The sequence below is a fragment of the Oncorhynchus mykiss genome, chromosome 18 (assembly GCF_057628025.1).
Source record: "Oncorhynchus mykiss isolate SJ-2025 chromosome 18, ASM5762802v1, whole genome shotgun sequence".
In the NCBI taxonomy this organism is placed as follows: domain Eukaryota; kingdom Metazoa; phylum Chordata; class Actinopteri; order Salmoniformes; family Salmonidae; genus Oncorhynchus; species Oncorhynchus mykiss.
The window spans coordinates 23,010,695-23,033,371 of NC_143039.1; the positions used below are offsets into that span (position 1 = coordinate 23,010,695).

The 22,677-nt window shown below is 44.5% G+C and overlaps 1 protein-coding gene across 6 annotated transcripts in view; it reads left to right on the forward strand.

Annotated features, from left to right (window-relative positions):
* Window positions 1–22,677, forward strand: part of LOC110495439 (uncharacterized) — a 75,657-nt gene that overhangs the window by 41,022 nt on the left and 11,958 nt on the right. For 3 of the 6 annotated variants that reach the window (XM_090207843.1, XM_090207842.1, XM_090207838.1), the window contains exons 2-22: window positions 9,250–9,797; window positions 12,367–12,447; window positions 12,588–12,641; window positions 12,779–12,854; window positions 15,092–15,148; window positions 15,776–15,918; window positions 16,085–16,102; window positions 16,209–16,415; window positions 18,073–18,099; window positions 18,292–18,354; window positions 18,455–18,538; window positions 18,644–18,694; window positions 18,797–18,931; window positions 19,071–19,127; window positions 19,657–19,701; window positions 21,251–21,382; window positions 21,562–21,633; window positions 21,723–21,749; window positions 21,849–21,947; window positions 22,067–22,102; window positions 22,524–22,607. In XM_090207843.1, the coding sequence (XP_090063969.1) occupies window positions 9,250–9,797; window positions 12,367–12,447; window positions 12,588–12,641; window positions 12,779–12,854; window positions 15,092–15,148; window positions 15,776–15,918; window positions 16,085–16,102; window positions 16,209–16,415; window positions 18,073–18,099; window positions 18,292–18,354; window positions 18,455–18,538; window positions 18,644–18,694; window positions 18,797–18,931; window positions 19,071–19,127; window positions 19,657–19,701; window positions 21,251–21,382; window positions 21,562–21,633; window positions 21,723–21,749; window positions 21,849–21,947; window positions 22,067–22,102; window positions 22,524–22,607 (2,096 nt within the window). The remainder of the gene's footprint in view (window positions 1–9,249; window positions 9,798–12,366; window positions 12,448–12,587; window positions 12,642–12,778; window positions 12,855–15,091; window positions 15,149–15,775; window positions 15,919–16,084; window positions 16,103–16,208; window positions 16,416–18,072; window positions 18,100–18,291; window positions 18,355–18,454; window positions 18,539–18,643; window positions 18,695–18,796; window positions 18,932–19,070; window positions 19,128–19,656; window positions 19,702–21,250; window positions 21,383–21,561; window positions 21,634–21,722; window positions 21,750–21,848; window positions 21,948–22,066; window positions 22,103–22,523; window positions 22,608–22,677) is intronic. The other 3 variants (XM_090207840.1, XM_090207839.1, XM_090207841.1) reach the window with 1 other exon arrangement.

The window sequence follows — 22,677 nt, forward strand, 5'->3', positions numbered from 1 at the left end:
TACATGATTTGGAAAGGCACACACCTGCCTATATAAGGTCCCACAGTTGACAGTGCATGTCAGAGCCAAAACCAAGCCATGAGGTCAAAGGAGTTGTCCGTAGAGCTCCGAGACAGGATTGTGTCGAGGCACAGATCTAAGGAAGGTTACCAAAACATTTCTGCAGCAATGAAGGTCCCCAAGAACACAGTGGCCTCCATCATTCTGAGCAATCGGAGGAGAAGGGCGTTGGTCAGGGAGGTGACAAAGAACCCAAACCCAAACAAGATTCTCTGGTCTGATGAAACCAAGATTAAACTCTTTGGCCTAAATGCCAAGCGTCATGTCTGGAGGAAACCTGGCACCATCCCTACGGTGAAGCATGGGGGTAGCAGCATCATGCTGTGGGGATGTTTTTCAGTGGCAGGGACTGGGAGACTAGTCAGGATCGAGGGAAAGATGAACAGAGCAAAGTACAGAGTGCTCAGGACCTCAGACTGGGACGAAGGTTCACCTTCCAGAAGGACAACGATCCTAAGCACACAGCCAAGACAGCGCAGAAGTGTTTTCGGGAAGAGTCTCAGAATGTCCTTGAGTGGCCCAGCCAGAGTCCGGACTTGAACCCGATCAAACATCTCTGGAGAGACCTGAAAATAGAGGTGCAGCGACGCTCCCCATCCAATCTGACAGAGCTTGAGGGGATCTTAAGAGGAAAATGGGAGAAACTCCCCAAATACAGGTGTGCCAAACTTGTAGCGTCATACCCAAGAAGACTTGAGGCTGTAATTGAGTAAAGGGTATGATACTTACTTAAAACGTCCTATTTTGTTTATTTTTAATACATTTGCAAAAATATCTAAACCTTTTTTTGCTAAGTCATTATGGGGTATTGTGTGTAGATTGATAACGGAAACATTTTTTTAAATCAATTTTAGAATAAGGCTGTAACGTAACAAAATGTTGAAAAAGTCAAGGGGTCTGAATACTTTCTGAATGCACTGTATATACAGCTAAATATATCAAATTTCAACACTGACATAAATGTAACTGTTTATTTTATTCACTAAGGAAGATTGATTCATTCTCAGTGTAATGTATTGTTATGGATATGAATGACTGCAGGTTGGTGTATGTATTCATTGGCAAGCAGGGTTTTTGTGGCTACAAGATTTCTCACGTTTTTTCTAGATTGTATTCGTATAGTGCTTTCCATCATGTCTAAAAGTATTTCATACCGTAACTCACCCTCATCCACTAGCACCTACCTGGGTGATACAACATGGCAGCCATTTTGTGCTTCACTGAAACCACCCACCACACATCAGCTTAGTCATGGTCTGAGAGCCAGTCGTTAGGCCTCGTCCCAAGCCACTTCAGCATGTTTAGACTGGCAGGCCTGTTGTGCTGGCCTCTGGGCCCAGACGCTGGGTACTGTACTTAACAAGCTTATTGGATTCCCACATGGTCCATTTTCACATGCACAGACACACACACACACACACACACACACACACACACACACACACACACACACACACACACACACACACACACACACACACACACACACACAGACTCACATGCATAGACACACACTCACATGCATAGACACACACACACACACACACACACACACACACACACACACACACACACACACACACACACTCACATGCATAGACACACACACACTCACATGCATAGACACACACACACACACACGCACACGCACACACACACACACACACACACTCACATGCATAGACACACACACACACACACACACACACACACTCACATGCATAGACACACACACACTCACATGCATAGACACACACAAACACACACGCACACACACACACACATATCCTTGTTTTGGGTTCTTTAGTTTGTGCATGACATTCTATGGTCAGTGCATGCATTGAGGCCACTCACTTCACAAAATTATGCTTCCATGTTATTCCAAATATGGAAGTTCATGATATTTCCGGTGACATACAGAGATCAGGTCTCATACAGTGCATTCAGTTTTCAGACCCCTTCACTTTTTCCAATTTGCAGTCTTATTCTAAAATTGATTAAATTGTTTATTATCCTCATCAATCTACACACAATACTCCATAATGACAAAGCAAGAACAGGTTTTTAGATTTTTTTGCAAATTTAAAATGGGCACTGTAGGCCATGGATTTCCCAATCTGGGGGAGATGGGAATATATTCCCTATTGGGATGGGACATCAGCAGTACGTAATTGACAGGATATTCCCTTAATCTATATCTGACTGGGAATCCCTGGAACGCTGTAAGGTTCCCTATTACTGCAGTGCTGTGGAACGTCTCTGAGCGTTGCCAGGATAGCGTGAAGGATCAGACCAGTGTGGAGAATCATGGAATCATGTCAGATTGGGAACAGGGAAGGGAAGCTGCCTGCCTGGCCAGCCACCCTGGTCCCATGTGGCTCAGCTGCTAAATGACTGAAATGAAATGTGATCCTGGGATGTGGTGGTGGTGTTCCCACGTTCTCCTCTGTCAACACGACATCTGCCTGCATGGGAATCCCCATTCAATGCAGTGCAACTCAGTCCCAGTTGATTTTGTATAGTGCAGTACAAGTGAGTGAGTCGATGGATTCTCTGTTATGACATCCATGTTGGTAAACATGGCTGGTATGTAACTGACAATACTTTCTGACAGCTATAGTGAATACATTCCAAATTCCTCTTTTGTTCTGCCTCTCTTATCTAACTTTTTCATTGTCGTTCCTTGTTATGTTTGGTAGACAGAAATCAGTTACTCCCTGAGGCTCTTTTGTGACTCGGGTTAGTGTTGAGTTAGTGTCTGCGGTAGTGTTGAGTTAGTGTCTGCGGTAGTGTTGGTTTAGTGTCTGCGGTAGTGTTGGGTTAGTGTCTGCGGTAGTGTTGGGTTAGTGTCTGCAGTAGTGTTGGGGTAGGGTTGGGTTAGTGTCTGTGGTAGTGTTGGTTAGTGTCTGCGGTAGTGTTGAGTTAGTGTCTGCAGTAGTGTCTGCGGTAGGGTTGGGTTAGTGTCTGCAGTAGTGTTGGGGTAGGGTTGGGTTAGTGTCTGTGGTAGTGTTGGTTAGTGTCTGCGGTAGTGTTGAGTTAGTGTCTGCAGTAGTGTCTGCGGTAGGGTTGGGTTAGTGTCTGTGGTAGTGTTGGTTAGTGTCTGCGGTAGTGTTGGTTAGTGTCTGCAGTAGTGTCTGTGGTAGTGTTGGGTTAGTGTCTGCGGTAGTGTTGGGTTAGTGTCTGCGGTAGTGTTGAGTTAGTGTCTGCGGTAGTGCTGGGTTAGTGCCTGCGATAGTGTTGGGTTAGTGTCTGCGGTAGTGTTGGTTAGTGTCTGCGGTAGTGCTGAGTTAGTGCCTGCAGTAGTGCTGGGTTAGTGTCTGCGGTAGTGTTGGGTTAGTGACTGTGGTAGTGCTGGGTTAGTGCCTGCGGTAGTGTTGGGTTAGTGTCTGTGGTAGTATTGGTTAGTGTCTGTGGTAGTGCTGAGTTAGTGCCTGCAGTAGTGCTGGGTTAGTGTCTGCGGTAGTGTTGGGTTAGTGACTGTGGTAGTATTGGTTAGTGTCTGTGGTAGTGTTGGGGTAGTGTCTGCGGTAGTGTTGGTTAGTGTCTGCGGTAGTGTTGGGTTAGTGTCTGCGGTAGTGTTGGGTTAGTGTCTGCGGTAGTGTCTGCGGTAGTGTTGGGTTAGTGTCTGCGGTAGTGTTGGGTTAGTGTCTGCGGTAGTGTCTGCGGTAGTGTTGGGTTAGTGTCTGCGGTAGTGTTGGGTTAGTGTCTGCGGTAGTGTTGGGTTAGTGTCTGCGGTAGTGTCTGCGGTAGTGTTGGGTTAGTGTCTGCGGTAGTGTCTGTGGTAGTGTTGGGTTAGTGTCTGCGGTAGTGTCTGCGGTAGTGTCTGCGGTAGTGTTGGGTTAGTGTTGGGTTAGTGTCTGTGGTAGTGTTGGGTTAGTGTTGGGTTAGTGTCTGTGGTAGTGTTGGGTTAGTGTCTGCGGTAGTGTTGGGTTAGTGTCTGCGGTAGTGTTGGGTTAGTGTCTGCGGTAGTGTCTGCGGTAGTGTTGGGTTAGTGTCTGCGGTAGTGTTGGTTTAGTGTCTGCGGTAGTGTTGGGTTAGTGTCTGCGGTAGTGTTGGGCTAGTGTCTGCGGTAGTGTCTGCGGTAGTGTTGGGTTAGTGTCTGCGGTAGTGTTGGGTTAGTGTCTGCGGTAGTGTTGGGTTAGTGTCTGCGGTAGTGTTGGGTTAGTGTCTGCGGTAGTGTTGGGTTAGTGTCTGCGGTAGTGTCTGCGGTAGTGTTGGGTTAGTGTCTGCGGTAGTGTTGGGTTAGTGTCTGCGGTAGTGTTGGTTAGTGTCTGCGGTAGTGTTGGGTTAGTGTCTGCGGTAGTGTTGGTTTAGTGTCTGCGGTAGTGTTGGTTAGTGTCTGCGGTGGTGTTGGGTTAGTGTCTGCGGTAGTGTTGGGTTAGTGTCTGCGGTAGTGTTGGGTTAGTGTCTGCGGTAGTGCTGAGTTAGTGTCTGCGGTAGTGTCTGCGGTAGTGTCTGCGGTAGTGTTGGGTTAGTGTCTGCGGTAGTGTTGGGTTAGTGCCTGCGGTAGTGTTGGGTTAGTGTCTGCGGTAGTGTTGGTTTAGTGTCTGCGGTAGTGTTGGTTTAGTGTCTGCGGTGGTGTTGGGTTAGTGTCTGCGGTAGTGTTGGGTTAGTGTCTGCGGTAGTGTTGGGTTAGTGTCTGCGGTAGTGCTGAGTTAGTGTCTGCGGTAGTGTCTGCGGTAGTGTTGGGTTAGTGTCTGCGGTAGTGTCTGCGGTAGTGTTGGGTTAGTGTCTGCGGTAGTGTTGGGTTAGTGTCTGCGGTAGTGTTGGGTTAGTGCCTGCGGTAGTGTTGGGTTAGTGTCTGCGGTAGTGTTGGGTTAGTGTCTGCGGTAGTGTTGGGTTAGTGTCTGCGGTAGTGTCTGTGGTAGTGTTGGGTTAGTGCCTGCGGTAGTGTTGGGTTAGTGTCTGCGGTAGTGTTGGGTTAGTGCCTGCGGTAGTGTTGGGTTAGTGTCTGCGGTAGTGTTGGGTTAGTGTCTGCGGTAGTGTTGGGTTAGTGTCTGCGGTAGTGTCTGTGGTAGTGTTGGGTTAGTGCCTGCGGTAGTGTTGGGTTAGTGTCTGCGGTAGTGTTGGGTTAGTGTCTGCGGTAGTGTTGGGATAGTGTCTGCGGTAGTGTTGGGTTAGTGTCTGCGGTAGTGTTGGGTTAGTGTCTGCGGTAGTGTTGGGTTAGTGTCTGCGGTAGTGTTGGGTTAGTGTCTGTGGTAGTGTTGGTTTAGTGTCTGCGGTAGTGTTGGTTTAGTGCCTGCGGTAGTGTTGGGTTAGTGTCTGCGGTAGTGTTGGGTTAGTGTCTGCGGTAGTGTTGGGTTAGTGTCTGCGGTAGTGTCTGCGGTAGTGTCTGTGGTAGTGTTGGGTTAGTGCCTGCGGTAGTGTTGGGTTAGTGTCTGCGGTAGTGTTGGGTTAGTGTCTGCGGTAGTGTTGGTTAGTGTCTGCGGTAGTGTTGGGATAGTGTCTGCGGTAGTGTTGGGTTAGTGTCTGCGGTAGTGTTGGGTTAGTGTCTGCGGTAGTGCTGGGTTAGTGCCTGCGGTAGTGTTGGGTTAGTGTCTGCGGTAGTGTTGGGTTAGTGTCTGCGGTAGTGCTGAGTTAGTATCTGTGGTAGTGTTGGGTTAGTGTCTGCGGTAGTGTTTGGTTAGTGGCTGCGGTAGTGTTGGGTTAGTGTCTGCGGTAGTGTCTGCGGTAGTGTTGGGTTAGTGTCTGTGGTAGTGTTGGGTTAGTGTCTGTGGTAGTGTTGGGTTAGTATCTGTGGTAGTGTCTGCGGTAGTGTTGGGTTAGTGTCTGCGGTAGTGTTGGGTTAGTGTCTGCGGTAGTGTCTGCGGTAGTGTTGGGTTAGTGTCTGCGGTAGTGTTGGGTTAGTGTCTGCGGTAGTGTTGGGTTAGTGTCTGTGGTAGTGTTGGGTTAGTATCTGCGGTAGTGCTGAGTTAGTATCTGTGGTAGTGTTGGGTTAGTGTCTGCGGTAGTGTTTGGTTAGTGGCTGCGGTAGTGTTGGGTTAGTATCTACGGTAGTGTTTGGTTAGTGTTGGGCTAACCGGGCCACAGCTGTGACTGCCCTAGCGCCCTGTCAGATGGACCAATAACAGGTGCATCCGATGAGAAGCTGCCTCCCCCTCGCCCTCTCTGCCTCCCACTAATTGGCTGAAATCCCACAGGATCTTCAGCTAAGCTTCGGTTAACTTGCAGGTTTAGAATGTAGATAGCATAACAGCAGTGTCCAGTGAGACCCTAGCTGGCTTAGCAATATGGTGTGGGAGTGAGTACAGACTGTACAGACTAAGTGGTGTTGCTGTGTTAGTGTGTAGAAACATATGTTTGGGATTAGTCCAAAAAGTGTTGAGTCTCTTGTTCCAATTCCTTTTAGGATGTAGTACAATAGTCCTTCTGTATTGGTTGCTGTCCAAGGGCTGCACCCAAGTAGTATCGAATAGTCAAATAAATGCCGTTCACACAAGTCACAACTGGAAGTAAGATACTAATATGAGACATGATGCATTTTAAAATGTAGGCTTACTCAACCACCTGAAAGGGCATTTATAGATTTAGCCCATGGTAACTTGTAGAATAGACACTGGCTAGAATGCGATTTTAATCAATCAGCATTCAGGATTTAGACCCACCCGTTGTATAATCTTAGAATCCTGAATGCTGATTGGCTGACAGCTGTGGTATATCCGTGGTGTATCAGACCCTATACCATAAGTGTTACTGCTTTAATTACATTGGTAACCCATTTATAATAGCAATAAGGCACCTAGGGGGTTTGTGGTATATGGCCCATATACCACACCCCCTCGTGCATTATTGCTTAAGTATGATATAATATTGCACTTACTTATGAATGCCACTTTTGGCCATTGAGAAGTTAGATCCCTTTTAGGATACAACATTAGCTATTGGAATAACTCCTCATGGTTCAGTCTAGATCCTCTGAGATTTAATGACTGTGTTACGGAGTTCACTTCCCCTGTTTAAGTTTACATCACTGGAGGGATAGGAAATCTCAAGTATCTCTGGTTCGTGTGACATTCACATTGTACAGTGTGGGCTTTTCTGTAAACAGCTGTCATAAATCTACTCTGACAGTTCACCCATGAGAGGATGTCTGTCTGTCCAGTGTTTAGTTCCCTAGAGGTGCTATTTCATGTGAATGTGATGGTTAGTCTAATGTAATTTCCTCATTTCCCTCTAGGCTATTTGAGTCCATGGGAACTGGATTACAGTCAGACGTTTTTCCATGCTAAAACAGCCCAAGTTCATTTGACACAGTCTTTGCCTGCTGAACCCCAACACTCTCTCCATAAAGCCTTATTTTTTTATTTATTTTACATCTACTACCTACCTTGGTCAGTCAGGCTTACTGCTGCGCTTGAAAGACAATGTGAGCATCATCACATATCATTTTTTGTTGTTGAAACGATGTGGAAACAACGTTGATTCAACCAGTTTTTGCCCAGTGGCTATGTTGTTTACTCCACTGCACATGTATGTCTATGGCCTGAGGCACTCATCCTGGCTAAGTCACTTGGTGAAGCACAGCACACCAATCAAGGCATGATGCTTTCTAATCTGCTACTGCACTGTGCCCTTGTACCCTTCGGTAACCTCATGTCAATGATAAAGTACTCTGTGTATGCTTACTCTATGCCCTTAACAACTGACTCAGGATCAGTTTGGCTGTTCAGCTGAGGGTTAGGTTTGGGGGTATGGTAAAGGAAGATGGTACAGGCTGGGAAAAAAAGGAGCTGTCTAGAAGCTAAAATGATTATTCGGCTGTCCCCATAGTAGAACCCTTTGAAGAACCTTTTTTGGTTCCAGGTAGAACTAGGGCTGCAAAGCTACCAGTAGTTTACCAAAGTTACCGGAATCTTCAGTCCTTTTTTGGTAATTAACAGAAAATATGTGGCAATCTATCATAACTTTGGTAATTTAGACTTGAATAACTTTTACAAAATGTATTCATACAGTATATAGGATTATGTATTTAAATATCTGTGTCCATATTGGCCACAGGTTTCTAGTATACAGACCATCTGGTTCAGGAGAAAATAGACTAAATAATGAAACTGCAACTCGTACAACTATTGACTTTTTTCACAACTGCCACCAGTTTGACACTGAAACATTGTCAACCAATTTATAGTAAAATAAATAAAAGTGTGTAAAAAAAATATATATATATATATTTCATGCTGTAACCCTCATATTAAACACCAATGATATTCACTAAGTTGATGGTTTATATTTTGGATAATGTTTTGCAGCTTTTATATTCAATGTTTTATTTGAAAATCATCTTATTTAATTATTTAATATACTGTATGTTACATGTGGTAAGGTCACACCAGGTCACACTACATGTCGACTAGATCGGAAAGAAGCCCTGGGCACTTCATGTAGACTAGTCTGAAAGAAGCCCTGGGCACTTCATGTAGACTAGTCTGAAAGAAGCCCTGGGCACTTCATGTAGACTAGTCTGAAAGAAGCCCTGGGCACATCATGTAGACTAGATCTGAAAGAAGCCCTGGGCACTTCATGTAGACTAGTCTGAAAGAAGCCCTGGGCACTTCATATAGACTAGTCTGAAAGAAGCCCTGGGCACTTCATATAGACTAGTCTGAAAGAAGCCCTGGGCACTTCATATAGACTAGTCTGAAAGAAGCCCTGGGCACTTCATATAGACTAGTCTGAAAGAAGCCCTGGGCACTTCATATAGACTAGTCTGAAAGAAGCCCTGGGCACTTCATATAGACTAGTCTGAAAGAAGCCCTGGGCACTTCATGTAGACTAGTCTGAAAGAAGCCCTGGGCACTTCATATAGACTAGATCTGAAAGAAGCCCTGGGCACTTCATATAGACTAGTCTGAAAGAAGCCCTGGGCACATCATGTAGACTAGATCTGAAAGAAGCCCTGGGCACTTCATGTAGACTATTCTGAAAGAAGCCTTGGGTACTTCATGTAGACTAGATCTGAAAGAAGCCCTGGGCACTTCATGTAGACTAGTCTGAAAGAATTGGACAAATCAGAATGCAAGGTGACATTTTTATTATACTGCTATCCAATGTTTTCAGATCTACACAGTGCCCTGGGACCTAAGTAAGGGCTAGTGCTTTGTTTCTGAACTGGGACAATGGGACTCCTGTACTGTAAGCGCTGGCTTCGTGTGTGTAACCTCACCTCCTGTCCTGTCTCCTCCCCTTCAGCAGAGAGTGGTGTGACTCTACTGCAGCTGATTGGAGACCTGCCTCCTGATGATTCCCAGGCCGGTCCGGGGGGGAAACCCGCCTACTACTTCGGAGGGCAGGATGGGCTGACTGCTGCAGGACAGCCGGCCCTGGCCCACCTCCCCAACCCCTTCTACAGAGACTTCTCCCTGGTCTTCCAAATCCTCCCCTCCAGCCCCGGGGTCCTCTTCTCCATCACAGACGCCTCCCAGAAGTTCATGTACGTGGGGGTGAAGCTGAGCGCCCCGGACGCTGACGGCAGGAATCAGAAGATTCTGTTCTACTACACAGAGCCCGACTCGGAGGCCTCGTACCTGGCCGCTAGTTTCACCGTGCCCTCCCTGGACCTAGTCTCCTGGACCAAGTTCTCTCTGTCCGTGTTCAACGACCAGGTGACCTTCTTCATGGGGTGCGACGCCTCTGGGAAGACGGTGAAGTTGGAGCGCTCGCCGGATGACATGGAGCTGGACAGGGGGGCGGGCATCTTCGTGGGTCAGGCGGGAGGCGCGGACCCTGACAGGTTCGAGGTACAGTATGGATTGCCAACCACACCTCTAATGCGGACCTGACCACACATATTTACCTCAAACTTTATTGTTCTCTCATGTAAAACATCTTTATTGTTCTCTCATGTAAAACATCTTTATCGTTCTCTCTTGTAAAACATCTTTATTGTTCCCTCATGTAAAACATCTTTATTGTTCCCTCATGTAAAACATCTTTATTGTTCTCTCATGTAAAACATCTTTATTGTTCCCTCATGTAAAACATCTTTATTGTTCTCTCATGTAAAACATCTTTATTGTTCTCTCATGTAAAACATCTTTATTGTTCCCTCATGTAAAACATCTTTATTGTTCCCTCATGTAAAACATCTTTATTGTTCTCTCATGTAAAACATCTTTATTGTTCTCTCTTGTAAAACATCTTTATTGTTCTCTCATGTAAAACATCTTTATTGTTCTCTCATGTAAAACATCTTTATTGTTCTCTCATGTAAAACATCTTTATTGTTCTCTCATGTAAAACATCTTTATTGTTCTCTCATGTAAAACATCTTTATTGTTCTCTCTTGTAAAACATCTTTATTGTTCCCTCATGTAAAACATCTTTATTGTTCTCTCTTGTAAAACATCTTTATTGTTCTCTCTTGTAAAACATCTTTATTGTTCTCTCTTGTAAAACATCTTTATTGTTCTCTCATGTAAAACATCTTTATTGTTCTCTCATGTAAAAAATCTTTATTGTTCCCTCATGTAAAACATCTTTATTGTTCCCTCATGTAAAACATATTTATTGTTCTCTCTTGTAAAACATCTTTATTGTTCCCTCATGTAAAACATCTTTATTGTTCTCTCATGTAAAACATCTTTATTGTTCTCTCATGTAAAACATCTTTATTGTTCTCTCATGTAAAACATCTTTATTGTTCTCTCTTGTAAAACATCTTTATTGTTCTCTCATGTAAAACATCTTTATTGTTCCCTCATGTAAAACATCTTTATTGTTCCCTCATGTAAAACATCTTTATTGTTCTCTCATGTAAAACATCTTTATTGTTCCCTCATGTAAAACATCTTTATTGTTCCCTCATGTAAAACATCTTTATTGTTCTCTCATGTAAAACATCTTTATTGTTCCCTCATGTAAAACATCTTTATTGTTCTCTCATGTAAAGCATCTTTATTGTTCTCTCATGTAAAACATCTTTATTGTTCTCTCATGTAAAACATCTTTATTGTTCCCTCATGTAAAACATCTTTATTGTTCCCTCATGTAAAACATCTTTATTGTTCTCTCTTGTAAAACATCTTTATTGTTCTCTCATGTAAAACATCTTTATTGTTCTCTCATGTAAAACATCTTTATTGTTCTCTCATGTAAAACATCTTTATTGTTCTCTCATGTAAAACATCTTTATTGTTCCCTCATGTAAAACATCTTTATTGTTCCCTCATGTAAAACATCTTTATTGTTCTCTCTTGTAAAACATCTTTATTGTTCCCTCATGTAAAACATCTTTATTGTTCTCTCATGTAAAACATCTTTATTGTTCTCTCATGTAAAACATCTTTATTGTTCTCTCATGTAAAACATCTTTATTGTTCTCTCATGTAAAACATCTTTATTGTTCCCTCATGTAAAACATCTTTATTGTTCCCTCATGTAAAACATCTTTATTGTTCTCTCATGTAAAACATCTTTATTGTTCTCTCATGTAAAACATCTTTATTGTTCTCTCATGTAAAACATCTTTATTGTTCTCTCATGTAAAACATCTTTATTGTTCTCTCATGTAAAACATTGGTATGTATAACTCTTCCTCTAAAGTCTCTGTCGTTCTGCACTCCCACCCTCAACCCTCGCTCTGGTGTCAAACCCCATGTGACCATCACATGTGTTTAGACGGGTCAGTGACTATGCTGAGGGGTCAAAGTTGAAAGGCCAGACGTCAGGCCAGGTCAGCAAATAGATTTACTAGAGGGAGGAGGGGTTAGTAGTGCTGTGTTAGTGAGATGTGACTGGCTGTCTGGCTTTCCTGTTGCCAGTGACACATACCTGACTGAGATTCCTGAGGGAGCGATTAGTGAGGGATTTACCCCCAAACAACGTGAGGGTTTAGGTTTCATCTCACTCACACCTGCTGTTCTTAACAGACAGTGTGTTGAAACATGCATTCTCATAGTCTAACTCTATCAGGCCCCTGGGAGAGATGTAGAACCCTGCCATTCTCATAGTCTAACTCTATCAGGCCCCTGGGAGAGATGTAGAACCCTGTCATTCTCATAGTCTAACTCTATCAGGCCCCTGGGAGAGATGTAGAACCCTGTCATTCTCATAGTCTAACTCTATCAGGCCCCTGGGAGAGATTTAGAACCCTGTCTGTTGTTTCAGCAAGACTCTGTTTGTTCTGAGTTAGTAAGCCCACGGTCAGTCAGACACATCCTCTTTACATTTGATTGTATATTAATGGCTTTGATTCTGACTAGCATCATTAAATTCATACTGCACCAATGGCTATACAGTATCTCCTTTCTCACAGCCATCAGTGTGTTTGTCTGTGTCTCTGTGTGTGTGTCTGTGCGTGTTGTGCAGGGGGCGATCGCTGAGCTGAACGTGGTGGGTAACCCTCGAGCAGCTGAGTTACTCTGTGAAGACGATGATGACTCAGACGCTGTGAGTGATTAGACTGTAGAACCAGACACAGTTTAGTAGGAATATGATATGATTCATGTCAACTAATGTTTTCTCAACTGCCTTGACTTGTCTCTATTTGTCTTGCTGTCTCTCTCTCTCTTTCTCTGTCTCTCTCTCAGGCCTCAGGTGACTTTGGCAGTGGGGATGGGGACAGAAGAGAGACCGGCAAAACTGTAAAGGAATCTTCTTTATCCTATGTTGTCCTGTTAATCTATTCTGTGATGTGTAAATAGAAGGAAGGATTTACTGTGAAAGTATTGGATCAGGGTCTGTCTGTCCTGTCTAACCTTCCTCTCCTCCCTCCTGTCAGACCACACCTCCATCTCTCCGACCGGTGCCAGAGCCCCCTCTGACATCATCAGTGAGCGACAGGCTCTCAGAGACAGGTCAGTGGGCTGAGCCGAACAATGATGACATCATATGTAAAGTTATCCTCTAAAATATTACTTAGGTTTATTGAAAATGCGCATATAATAGTGAACCAACCAAGCTATATTTAGAGTAACTGCAGTGCTAACAAAAACTGTTGACGTAAAAATTGTGAAACTACAGTGCCTTGCGAAAGTATTCGGCCCTCTTGAACTTTGTGACCTTTTGCCACATTTCAGGCTTCAAACATAAAGATATAAAACTGTATTTTTTTGTGAAGAATCAACAACAAGTGGGACACAATCATGAAGTGGAACGACATTTATTGGATATTTTAAACTTTTTTAATAAATCAAAAACTGAAAAATTGGGCGTGCAAAATTATTCAGCCCCTTTACTTTCAGTGCAGCAAACTCTCTCCAGAAGTTCAGTGAGGATCTCTGAATGATCCAATGTTGACCTAAATGACTAATGATGATAAATACAATCCACCTGTGTGTAATCAAGTCTCCGTATAAATGCACCTGCACTGTGATAGTCTCAGAGGTCCGTTAAAAGCGCAGAGAGCATCATGAAGAACAAGGAACACACCAGGCAGGTCCGAGATACTGTTGTGAAGAAGTTTAAAGCCGGATTTGGATACAAAAATATTTCCCAAGCTTTAAACATCCCAAGGAGCACTGTGCAAGCGATAATATTGAAATGGAAGGAGTATCAGAACACTGCAAATCTACCAAGACCTGGCCGTCCCTCTAAACTTTCAGCTCATACAAGGAAAAGACTGATCAGAGATGCAGCCAAGAGGCCCATGATCACTCTGGATGAACTGCAGAGATCTACAGCTGAGGTGGGAGACTCTGTCCATAGGACAACAATCAGTCGTATATTGCACAAATCTGGCCTTTATGGAAGAGTGGCAAGAAGAAAGCCATTTCTTAAAGATATCCATAAAAAGTGTTGTTTAAAGTTTGCCACAAGCCACCTGGGAGACACACCAAACATGTGGAAGAAGGTGCTCTGGTCAGATGAAACCAAAATTGAACTTTTTGGCAACAATGCAAAACGTTATGTTTGGCGTAAAAGCAACACAGCACATCACCCTGAACACACCATCCCCACTGTCAAACATGGTGGTGGCAGCATCATGGTTTGGGCCTGCTTTTCTTCAGCAGGGACAGGGAAGATGGTTAAAATTGATGGGAAGATGGATGGAGCCAAATACAGGACCATTCTGGAAGAAAACCTGATGGAGTCTGCAAAAGACCTGAGACTGGGACGGAGATTTGTCTTCCAACAAGACAATGATCCAAAACATAAAGCAAAATCTACAATGGAATGGTTCAAAAAGAAACATATCCAGGTGTTAGAATGGCCAAGTCAAAGTCCAGACCCGAATCCAATCGAGAATCTGTGGAAAGAACTGAAAACTGCTGTTCACAAATGCTCTCCAACCAACCTCACTGAGCTCGAGCTGTTTTGCAAGGAGGAATGGGAAAAAATGTCTCTCGATGCGCAAAACTGATAGAGACATACCCCAAGCGACTTACAGCTGTAATCGCAGCAAAAGGTGGCGCTACAAAGTATTAACTTAAGGGGGCTGAATAATTTTGCACGCCCAATTTTTCAGTTTTTGATTTGTTAAAAAAGTTTGAAATATCCAATAAATGTCATTCCACTTCATGATTGTGTCCCACTTGTTGTTGATTCTTCACAAAAAAATACAGTTTTATATCTTTATGTTTGAAGCCTGAAATGTGGCAAAAGGTCGCAAAGTTCAAGGGGGCCGAATACTTTCGCAAGGCACTGTATCTGTCAGGGAAATATGTACCTAGTGTAATACCACACTACTTGAGAACCTTGCTGCTTGTTACATACAGTATGCTGGGATATACAGCACACTAGCACCTTCTAGTGGAGAAGGTAGACATTACCTTTTTTCCTTCAAAAGTGGCTGATTGGAAAGGAAAAGGAATGGGGGATACCTAGTCAGTTGTACAACTGAATGTATTAAACTGAAATGTATCTTCCCCATTTAACCCCTCTGAGGGGGGGGGGGGGGGCTGCCTTAGTCGACATCCACGTCATCGGTGCCTGGGGAACAGTGGGTTAACTACCTTGCTCAGGGGCAGAACAATAGATTTTTCGGTTACTGGCCCAACGCTCCTACCCGCCAGGGGAATGTTGATCATTGTTAGTGTTTTCTAGTGTACGAACTAGGCATGCAGGTAAGTGTGTTTGTGTTGATTGACTGTAGGTGACAGGAATCATCAGACCTCAGTAGAGTCCAGACCAGGGTCAGGAGGTCAACCAGGTAGGTCACTGGAAACTTTGTCTGTCTGTCCGTCCGTCTGTCTGTCGGGCTATTTCATAAACACTCTCCAATGAGGTCCAGTGGAGTTCCCTGACAACCAGTCCCTGATTTCAGGACAGTATACCCTTACCACTCCATGTCAGAGTTCAGGGAAGCTTCACTGGACTAGGTTGATGAGATCTCATCATGCCCTCAGCATGTCCTGTCTGCATGGAACTCTGTGGAGTAGGTTGGCATGGAACTCTGTGGAGTAGGTTGGCATGGAACTGTGTGGAGTAGGTTGGCATGGAACTGTGTGGAGAAGGTTGGCATGAAACTCTGTGGAATAGATTGGCATGGAACTCTGTGGAATAGATTGGCATATAACTCTGTGGAATAGTTTGGCATGGAACTCTGTGGAATAGTTTGGCATGGAACTTTGTGGAGCAGGTTGGCATGGAACTCTGTGGAAGGGGAGGACAAAGGTAGTAGGACGCTAACTGAGGATAGAGGATGCTAGTGAAAGTGATGATGACAGCAACATTCATGCCGATGATGACCACAATGTTACTTCTGGCGTCTGTTCTAACACCCACCTCTCCCTCTTTCTGTCTCTCCCTCTCTCTGTGTCTCTCTGTGTGTCGTCAGGCCCTACTGGTTCTAACGGACTGAAGGGGGACAGAGGGGAGAAGGGCAGTCCAGGGGACAGAGGTCCCGCCGGGCCAAAGGGAGACTCGGGGTCTTTCTCCAGCTCTGCCTCTTCATCAGACGGAGGAGAACGTGGAGAAAAGGTACTGCATGCTGCCTGGCACAGTACTGTGTGTTATACACCCCCTATAACTGATGACCCCCATAGCTGATTACATCTGATTCAGACAGAACACATACATGCCTCTGAGACACATGTAATAGTACCAACATTATTTACGACTTGTCTTTGTCTCCTTTTCCTTTCAGGGAGACAAAGGCTTGAAGGTGCGTTTTGACTTTGTCCTTCCCAGCTTCTTTTTATTTGACTTGATCTTAGCTAGTCATTGAAGTGATCAGATTAAATAGGTAGTTGATTGTTTTCTTCCCACAGGGCAGTTCTGGGTTTGGTTACCCAGGCTCCAAGGGGGACCGTGGTGTACCTGGTCCCCCTGGCCCTCCTGGCCCTGGGGGGCCAGCTGCCCAGGTTGTGAGGCTAGGGGACGGCTCTGTCGTGCAGCCAGTGGCCGGGCCAATGGGACCGATGGGGCCCCCAGGGGCCAAAGGACCAGCAGGACCCCAGGGACCAGAGGGAGAGGCGGTGAGTTGTACCATACCGTCTGACATACAGTGCATTCGGAAAGTATTCAGACTCTTTGACTTTTACCAAACGTTACAGCCTTATTCTAAAATGGATGAAATCGTTTTTTCCCCCTCAACCAACCTACAAACAATACCCAATAAAGACATAGCAAAAACAAGTTTTTCGACATTTTTGCACGTATTAAAAATAAACAACTGAAATATCACATTTACATAAGTATTCAGACCCTTTACTCAGTACGTTGTTGAAGCACCTTTGGCAGGAATTACAGCCTCAAGTCTTCTTGGGTATGACGCTACAAGCTTGGCACAACTGGATTTGGGGAGTTTCTCCCATTTTTCTCTGCAGATCCTTGCAAGCTCTGTCAGGTTGTATGGGGAGCGTTGCAGCACAGTTATTTTCACATCTCTCCAGAGATGTTAGATTGGGTTCAAGTCCGGGCTCTGGCTGGGCCACTCAAAGACATTGAGACTTGTCCCGAAGCCACTCCTGCGTTGTCTTGGCTGTGTGCTTAGGGTCGTTGTCCTGTTGGAAGGTGAACCTTTGCCCCATTCTGAGGTCCTGAGTGCTCTGGAGCTGGTTTTCATCAACTATCTCTCTGTCCTTTGCACTTTCATCTTTGTATCGATCCATCCCTGCCGCTGAAAAACATTCCCACAGCATGATGCTGCCATCACCATGCTTCACCGTAGGGTTGGTGCCAGGTTTCCTGCAGACATAACGCTTGGCATTCAGGCCAAAGAGTTCAATCTTGGTTTCATCAGACCAGATAATCTTGTTTCTCATGGTCTGAGAATCTTTAGGTGCCTTTTGGCAAACTCCAAGCGGGCTGTCATGTGCCTTTTACTGAGGAGTGGCTTCCGTCTGGTCACTCTTCCATAAAGGCCTGATTGTTGGAGTGCTGCAGAGATTGTTGTCCTTCTGGAAGGTTCTCTCATCTCCGTCTGAGCTCTGTCTGAGTGACCATCGGGTTCTTGGTCACCTCCCAAACCAAGGCCCTTCTCCCCCGATTGCTCAGTTTGGCCGGGTGGCCAGCTCTAGGAAGAGTCTTGGTGGTACCAAACTTCTTCCAATTAAGAATGATAGAGGCCACTGTGTTCTTGGAGACCTTCAATGCTGCAGAAATGTTTTGGTACCCTTCCCCAGATCTCTGCCTCGACACAATCCTGTCTCGGAGCTCCACGGACAATTCCTTCGACCTCATGGCTTGGTTTTGGCTCTGACATGCACTGTAGTATCTTTATATAGACAGGTGTGTGCCTTTCCAAATCATGTCCAATCAATTTAATTTATCACAGGTGGACTCCAATCAAGTTGTAGAAACAGCTCAAGGATGATCAATGGAAACAGGATGCACCTGAGCTCAATTTCTAGCAAAGGGTTTGAATACTTATGTAAATAAGGTATTTCTGAAAACATTTCTAAAAACCTGTTTTTGCTTTGTCATTATGGGGTATTGTGTGTAGATTGCTGATTTATTTAATCAGTTTTAGCATAAGGCTGTAACCTAAGAAAATGTGGAAAAAGTCAAGGGGTCTGAATACTTTCCGTAGGCACTGTATTCTGTGTAGAGCATTCTCACTTTATTTGGTCTCAGTACTTGTACATTTTCTTTGAATTGACTGTAACAAACCATATCTATTTCATTCCCCAGGGGGATCCAGGAGAGGATGGCAAATTAGTGAGTGTCACTTTCTGATCTTTTATCCCATTGATCTCATGTCATGATTTTTTATTAATTGTTAATTGTGTGAGGAGAAATACAGTGGTAGTCAGATGTCATTATTGATAAGCGGTGGTGGTCAGTAGCAGTGGTCAGACAGTGTCAGCCTCACTAAGCTGTGTCTTCTCTCTCTGTCCCACCACAACTCAGGGACCTGCCGGAGACAGAGGGTTCCCAGGAACACAAGGAGACTCAGGGGTCAAAGGACAAAAGGTAAAGGCCAGAAGCCATTTATTTAAGAGCATGAGTATTTGAATATTATCGGACGTGCCCAAAGGTTAAATACTAAGTGTTTTCCTTGTGACCTCTCCAGGGGGATCGTGGTGATGGTCACCCAGGACCCAGGGGTCCTCCAGGGCCACCTGGACCCCCAGGCCCAGGGACAGTTGATCGCGCTGTGAGTCAACCACTACAGCATCAGGCCATTCAGCCCATTAATTCATGTGCATCAGATATGAATATACCAATATACCACTTTTAATGTTTCTTCATTTGTCCCTAGACATTTGTGGATGTGGAAGGCTCCGGATTCCCAGATTTGGAGAAAATACAGGTATGTTTTAGCCACAGAGATTTTGAGTTTGGCCCAGAAAAACAACTTTTCCCAAACTGTATATTGTGAAACCCAAGACTGTTGTGTTGACTGTTTCTTTAGACTTTCCGTGGTCTACCAGGCCCCCCGGGCCCACCAGGTCCCCCTGGCCCCTCAGCCGGTGGTGTCAGCTCCCATGGGTCAGGCTCTTTCGGGCCCCCTGGACCTCCCGGACAGGACGGGGCCCGTGGCCTACCAGTGAGGACCCTCTCTCTACTATATCTGACGTGACAAAATTTTTTGTGCCTAGTTAACTGTAGACAACACAACTACAGCATTGAAATGAATGTCTTGATTTGTTGACCATTATGTATTGATATCATGCTGTGTTTTTCAGGGGCCCGCTGGTCCACCTGGCAGGCCTGGAACCCCAGGACCCAGTAGCGGAGAGAAGGTATGAGACAGGGAGGAGACATTTTATTTTAGCTCAACTGATCATACTAAACTCAGTAAAAAAAGAAACGTCCTCACTGTCAACTGCGTTTATTTTCAGCAAACTTAACATGTGTTAATGGTCACTCAGACAGAGTTTGTATGAACATTTGTATGAACATAACAAGATTCCACAACTGAGACATAACTGTTTTCATAACTGTGACCTTAATTGCCTACCATCTGTAAGCTGTTAGTGTTTTAACCATTCTACAGGTGCACGTTCATTAATTGTTTATGATTCATTGAACAAGCATGGGGAAACAGTGTTTAATCCCTTCACAATGAAGATCTGTGAAGTTATTTTGATTTTTACAAACTATCTCTGAAAGACAGGGTCCTGAAAAAGGGGTGTTTCTTTTTTTGCTGAGTTTATATATCACTGTATACAGCACAGAACTGGACCTTTGAATAGGGATCCTTTTGAGATGATTGTCTCTTTCTCTCTCTGTATCGCTCTCTTTCCCCATCTCTCTCCCTCTCATCCGCAGGGAGAAGCTGGTGATCTAGGTCTTCCAGGGCCCAGTGGAGAGAGGGTGAGCTCTGAAATACACCCATACTATCCCACCTCTAAATCTAAATATATAGCTATTTTCACTTTGATCTTGTTTCTTTGGTGCTGTTTGGTGTGGGACTTCTCCTAGAGATTGATAGTCTAAACATGATGTTGGTGTGGGACTTCTCCTAGAGATCGATAGTCTAAGCATGATGTTGGTGGTGGGACTTCTCCTGGAGATCGATAGTCTAAGCATGATGTTGGTGGTGGGACTTCTCCTGGAGATCGATAGTCTAAACATGATGTTGGTGGTGGGACTTCTAGAGATCGATAGTCTAAACATGATGTTGGTGGTGGGACTTCTCCTAGAGATCGATAGTCTAAACATGATGTTGGTGGTGGGACTTCTCCTAGAGATCGATAGTCTAAACATGATGTTGGTGGTGGGACTTCTCCTAGAGATCGATAGTCTAAGCATTATGTTGGTGGTGGGACTTCTCCTAGAGATCGATAGTCTAAACATGATGTTGGTGGTGGGACTTCTCCTAGAGATCGATAGTCTAAACATGTTGGTGGTGGGACTTCTCCTAGAGATCGATAGTCGAAACATGACTTTGGTGGTGGGACTTCTCCTAGAGATCGATAGTCTAAACATGATGTTGGTGGTGGGACTTCTAGAGATCGATAGTCTAAACATGATGTTGGTGGTGGGACTTCTAGAGATCGATAGTTTAAACATGATGTTGGTGGTGGGACTTCTCCTAGAGATCGATAGTCTAAACATGATGTTGGTGGTGGGACTTCTCCTAGAGATCGATAGTCTAAACATGATGTTGGTGGTGGGACTTCTCCTAGAGATCGATAGTCTAAACATGATGTTGGTGTGGGACTTCTAGAGATCGATAGTCGAAACATGATGTTGGTGGTGGGACTTCTCCTAGAGATCGATAGTCTAAACATGATGTTGGTGGTGGGACTTCTAGAGATCGATAGTCTAAACATGATGTTGGTGGGGGGGTGTGAGGATTTTATGCTTATGCTTGTCTCCCTCTAGCAAAACTCTTTGTCTGCCTTCTCCAACTTTTTGACCAGTATCTTTAGTGAAGGTGATGGGTCACAGGTACTACTGGGTCTCCTGCTATTGGTTCCTTGTTTTCGTCTGCATACTATTGGTTCCTTGGTTTCAGCTGCATTCATCACATGGGGGAATCAACTCACTGAGAAAAACTCTAATTCCCAGTGTGTTCATTATAGGACAAATGGAACATTTGCTTGTTTGACTTCTGACATAACATCTTAAATAGCATGTAGTTGCTTAAGATATTTTACCATCAGTCTGGATGTTTTATATTGGAACTAAACTATATGCAGTCAATGGTTTTTATAATTGTTTTTTATTCTTTTCAATATTGATTGCTTGTTATAGTAATAATTCAGCTTAAATGTGTTTCCAATTTTGTGGAATGCTTCTTTATTTGTCTGTTAGCATGCTGTGTCAATTATGTCTACATGTAAATTGTCTGCTGATTTTTACACACACCTCTTTACAATCTCTCTCTGTCTCTCACCTCTTCGCTCCTAACCACCAGGGTTCTCAGGGTGACCCTGGAGTGCCTGGTCAGGCAGGGCAGGGGGGCTTGGCTGGGCTTCCTGGGCCCATGGGACCGATTGGGCCTCCAGGACCACCCGGACCCCCCGGACAGTCCTACCCCGTGCGTTATGTGAGTACTGTACACAACTCCTGCCACCCACCCAGACTACATCAACTACAGCTTAACCTCCCACCCCACAGCTCCCTTCATTCAAATTGTTACCAAATTGACTACATACTGTATTTTTGACTACATATATTTTTGTGGAATTGTCTTTTTTGAACTGTATCTGTGTCCTCTCTGTGTAGGGTGACGGGGAGGGTTCCGGAGTGACGGGGGTCAATGGTGTTGCTGGAGTGATAGGGATTCCAGGACCACAGGTGATCTATACATTGCCATCCACTCATCATTTGGATTGCCTTTACGATCACGTCAACTAATACATAGTCACATATCCATTGTTTTTCAGGGTCCGCCCGGAATCGCAGGCCTTCCGGTAAGAACCAGGAAATCCCTTTGAATATATTGCTAAGTTTGATTGGAGGCCATATCTTTGTTATATAGCAATGCTTACTGTATTCCTGTCATCATACAGGGAAGATCTGGTTTGCCTGGGCTTTCGGGAGAGAAGGGGAGCGAGGGAGCAAGAGGACGGGATGGAACACCAGGGATGGACGGATTCCCAGGACAATTGGTAGAAGATCATTATCCCTCAGCCACCTCCCCAGAATCTATTAGAACGTTACTTAGGCTTTAGAGTAACCCACACAAAGTGCACTAACCTATTCTGTTTTGTTTCTTGTGTATACACAGGGAGACAAAGGGGAGAGGGGAGACAGAGGAGAAAGGGTGAGTTACCTACTCCTGATTACCATATTTTGGTGGTTGATTTTTTTTATTTTCTTGCTTCTTTAATAAGCACAACAGTTTTCAGCTGTGCTAACATAATTGCAAAAGGGTTTTCTAATGATCAATTCGCCTTTTAAAATGATACACTTGGATTAGCTAACACAACGTGCCATTGGAACACAGGAGTGATGGTTGCTGATAATGGGCCTCTGTACGCCGTTTCCAGCTACAATAGTCATTTACAACATTAACAATGTCTACACTGTATTTCTAATCAATTTGATGTTATTTTAAAAATGGACAAAACATTTGCTTTTCTTTCAAAAACAAAGACTTTTCTAAGTGACTTTTGAACGGTAGCGTAAGTCATCTATTGCGTGTCCCATGGCTCTCATGCTGTTGTGTGTGTGTGGTGTTGTAGGGTGAGCCAGGACGTGAAGGGGGGCCCCCTGGACCTCCAGGAGCCCCTGGCCCACCGGGACAGATCTACCAGACTTCAGGCAGTGTGAGTGTGGCTGTGTACTGTACGGTCTTGTCTGCTCTGGATCATAGTGATGTTTCAGTGACACAACTGA